Source organism: Silurus aristotelis, assembly GCF_946808225.1.
Source record: "Silurus aristotelis genome assembly, chromosome: 2".
Lineage (NCBI taxonomy): Eukaryota > Metazoa > Chordata > Actinopteri > Siluriformes > Siluridae > Silurus > Silurus aristotelis.
The window spans coordinates 30,943,951-30,948,620 of NC_139575.1; the positions used below are offsets into that span (position 1 = coordinate 30,943,951).

The following is a 4,670-nucleotide window of genomic DNA, read 5'->3' on the forward strand; positions in this document are numbered from 1 at the left end:
CCTAAGGACATAATTATTCGAAGGAGTTGGTCTGAATCGACCTTAACAGTGCGTGGTTACTCCTGCCAAAATTAATCACACTTGATGTTTCGTTTATTTATAAACAACTGCTATTTGTACTTTAATTAAAAAAATATTTTAATAACCTATTTATAACCAACAAATAAATTGCATTCGTTTTTGAGCCCCATAATTATTTAAAATAGTAAACATAAAGCCAATGTGCTTTTAGAAAATTGCAGAAAAGATAATTTATTTTAACCATTATAAATATGTTGGATTTTGATTGTGATATGTTGGATAATTCGAGTCAGTTTTATGCAAGTAATTGATTTTTAATGGGTTGCTTGTGTTGGTAACATGCATATTTCTATTTTAGTAAAAATGTGACTGCCTTCTTCTTTACTTTTGAACTTAAACTTGTCTTCATTGATTAAAATATACAAATAAAACAATGTTTATTTTATATAATCATTAACTGTGACTAGTCCGAATTTATGTGTGAAAGAAATAATTACAATCAAAGAATATTTACACAAATGACCGAACACCGGTTAAAAAAATCAAGTGCAGTCTGTGTTTTGGAAATATTAAAAAATGTTGTTATTTGAATCAATTAAAGAGATTTGTATTTGGACTTGGAAATTGTATGACAATAATCTAGTAATTTACATTTAAATGCGGCGGAAATTGTATGTTTATTTTTCTCCACAATATAATTGCTGTTGTGGCTGTTAACTCTGGATTAGATGTATTGTACATGCACAATGTAGAAAATGCATCAGATGCAGGAATTGCGATGTACATCTATTTTCCAGAACCTGCGCAAATCTCGTTCAGGATAGCTAAATTAAGACCTTATTTTACACTCAAATGAAAGTAATTCAAATCTTCGGAGCGTTTTTAGAGAAAAATTTCAGTATTTGTAAGAAAATATTTATTCAATCTGTTTTTAATTCGGCCTAATAAGCATGCATCCGTGTAAAATAGTCTGACGTGTAGATCTGATACATTCCGAATCTGTTCATATACATAAAGTTATGCAAGACTCAAAAGAGGTAAGTGGATATTAGAATAAGGTATATTCTGTATTATAAGAAGAGGGTGGAGAGTTGGGATCCTGTAAGCGCCTCCTCCAGAAATGCACCAAATCTCTTTTTTTTCTGTTGCGGAGCGGCTGCGCGCGCTCGAGTCCGGAGACGTGCGCGACAATTTTTTTCGCATTGGCAAACTGGCGGTGACACGTGCCTCCTCCTCCTCCTCTTCACCCTCAGGTTCTCCCGTGCTGCAGTGACATCATTAGCGGTCACGAAAGAACAGTGCCAGCCACTGACAACAGAAAATCCATCGAATTCGCCTTTTTACGCACGGTCCGAGCGGAAATTTGTACCTGCACGCGCGACGGTTCTTTTGCAAAAGAGGGAAGAGTGATACCACGATGCAGACATCAAACATCGACCTCTAAAGGTGACATGATCCACCGGATTATCAAACGCACCTCGCACTTTTTCATCGGAAACGGAAGCTAACGCCTCACCAGAAGACGAATATTTCACTGTGTTCCCTGGATGCGCAAAACAAATCTTTATCTATAACACAAATATTGCATAAAAATATAGTGTCTGGAAAACTGACCTAAACTTTGCGAAAATATGGCTACAATGATTCGAAGCAAGATTTCCAACAAGCTGTCCAATGCAGCTTCTACTGTTACTAATAAATCTCAGGCGAAGGTAAGTGGTCTCTTCGCCAGGATGGGCTTCCAGGCTGCCACTGATGATGAAGCACTGGGATTCGTAGCCTGTGACGATCTGGACTATGACCACCGGCAAGGACTGCAAATGGACATTCTGAAAAATGAGGAAATAGGGCAAGAGGTCGGTGTCGACAACGGGGGAGATGGAAATATAGAAGGGGACAGCCACTATCAGAGAGATGGCACAGGTCCGCCACCCTCTGGGTCAAAAGATGGCGGTTTGTGTAGCGAAATTGGGTCTCCAGATAAACCGAGAATCACTGCTTGGGAGGCAGGATGGAACGTCACCAACGCCATCCAGGTATGGTTTAAAGATCTTTCAATTTTGGCTTTTTTTCCCCGACTTTTGTTTACAATCTGTGACCTTTGGGGCTAAATGGGAAATAGTTGGTCAGTAATGATTTTATTAAATGCATGCATTGGAAACATTTATACAACATCGAGTCAAAACGTAATTGGGTTGTAATTCGGAGAATGGAGCAGATCTGTTTTTCTTTAGCATATTTTCATGTAAATGCGCATGAACAGTATTGCGTCGTGCGTCTGGTTATGCATGGAACATTGTATAAGTGATTATAAACATCACTTTTTTTTAACTATAGTGAGCGTAATTATTCGTTTTACGCGCTTTTCAGACTATTTGCATATTTAATTCCGTCTAAACCAAACGTCTTCTGCGTCATTCAATGTCTTTGTGGTCTCTCTTGTTGTCGATGGAATTGGCAAAGCGCAAATGCGCGCACAGCTATAGGCTGGCAGAGCAGACAGGCGCGTTCACGAGAATTCCTTCGAGCAAAAGCAAAAACGACCTCACCCAAATTTGCGCAACATTCGACAAACCAAATATCATCTTGCTCAGTATTTTCAATGCAATGAACGCTAACCATTTGTCTTTTCACAGGGAATGTTCGTACTTGGGTTACCATACGCCATTCTCCACGGCGGATATCTCGGACTTTTTCTTATCATTTTCGCCGCAGTTGTGTGCTGTTACACAGGGAAAATCCTGATCGCTTGTCTCTATGAAGAAAATGAAGACGGACAGCTCGTGAGAGTGAGAGACTCGTACGTTGACATTGCCAATGCCTGCTGCGCGCCCAGATTCCCAGCTCTGGGAGGTCACGTTGTGAATGTAGCCCAGATCATTGAGCTTGTCATGACTTGCATTTTATACGTCGTAGTGAGTGGTAACCTGATGTATAACAGCTTTCCAAACTTCCCAGTCTCCCAGAGGTCATGGGCCATTATCGCCACCGCTGCGCTTCTGCCTTGCGCCTTTCTGAAAAACTTAAAAGCCGTCTCCAAGTTCAGCCTGCTCTGCACCCTCGCCCACTTCGTGATCAACGTACTTGTGATAGCCTACTGCTTGTCGAGAGCACGAGACTGGGCCTGGGATAAGGTGAAGTTCTACATTGACGTGAAGAAATTCCCTATATCTATCGGCATTATCGTCTTCAGCTATACCTCGCAGATCTTCTTGCCGTCGTTGGAGGGGAATATGCAGAAACCCAGCGAGTTCCATTGCATGATGAACTGGACTCACATTGCCGCATGCATTCTTAAAGGCCTGTTTGCTCTGGTGGCGTATTTAACGTGGGCAGATGAAACCAAAGAAGTTATCACAGACAACCTGCCGTCCGGAATCAGGGCCGTTGTCAACCTTTTTCTGGTGTCTAAGGCCCTACTGTCATACCCGCTACCTTTTTTTGCTGCTGTCGAGGTACTGGAGAAGACATTTTTTAATGATGGACCGCATACATTTTTCCCAGACTGCTATGGTGGCGACGGACGACTAAAATCCTGGGGTCTGTCTTTGCGATGTGGCCTTGTGGTGTTCACCATGTTAATGGCCATTTACGTGCCGCACTTTGCGCTACTCATGGGTTTAACTGGCAGCCTGACGGGCGCTGGCTTGTGTTTTCTCCTCCCTAGTCTCTTTCACCTGAAGCTGCTTTGGAGGAAGTTGCTATGGCACCAAGTCTTTTTCGATGTTGCAATATTTGTTATTGGAGGTATATGCAGTATTTCTGGGTTCATTCATTCAATGGAAGGTCTAATTGAAGCGTTCAAATACAACATACATGATTAGCTGCGAGAAACACCACGTGACGGACGTGTGGTGACGTGTTAGTGGCATCTAACTTCTAAACAACTAATGGTTCTTAAATGTAATGTCCTCAGTTTTCACTATGTTCAAGCGACAACATCAAACAAAGAAACAAACAACAACAAAAGAAAAAAACAATAAACTTATTAACAGAAATATAGCCCCAAAATATATATAAAATATACACACTGACATTACACTAATATATATATATATATATATATATATATATATATATATATATATATATATATATATATATATATATATATATATAAAAATATATATATATATATATATATATATATATATATATATATATATATATATATATATATATATATATATGTGTGTGTGTGTGTGTGTGTGTGTGTGTGTGTGCGTGTGTGCGCGCGTGCGTGTCTGTAACATATCATAATGAAGAATGCATTTACATATATTTTTTTTGTAAGTATACCATAATTGTACAGAATCTATCGAAGAGAAAATTGTATAATTTCACAACGCCCAGCATTTCGAGCAAGAAATAAAAATTATTTGTTTACATAAATTGATCCATAATTTGCTCGACGTTCATTTTAATAATAATAATAATAATAATAATAATAATAATAATAATAATAATAATAATAATAAAGTATTAATAATATCAATAACATACACTATTAAATAATAATATCAACATATATGAATTTTATGGTAAAGATTCTTTCTGAACATATGAATTATTATAATTTATTAAATTAGGGAACGATAAATAGGGCCGCGTGCATACAGGAGTACTACAGCTATGCATTCTGAACGTAT

General features: G+C 38.3%; 1 protein-coding gene across 2 annotated transcripts in view; it reads left to right on the top strand.

Moving 5' to 3' along the window:
* The window catches only part of slc32a1 (solute carrier family 32 member 1), a 4,894-nt gene extending 807 nt beyond the window's left edge, over nt 1-4,087 (top strand). Inside the window, exons 2-3 of one of the 2 annotated variants that reach the window (XM_083533323.1) lie at nt 1,275-2,057; nt 2,658-4,087. In XM_083533323.1, the coding sequence (XP_083389449.1) occupies nt 1,653-2,057; nt 2,658-3,845 (1,593 nt within the window). In that variant the 5' untranslated portion in view covers nt 1,275-1,652 and the 3' untranslated portion in view covers nt 3,846-4,087. Of the gene's footprint in view, nt 1-1,153; nt 2,058-2,657 lie in introns of those variants that run through there. The other variant, XM_083533322.1, reaches the window with a different exon arrangement.
* The last annotated feature ends 583 nt before the right edge of the window (nt 4,088-4,670 follow it).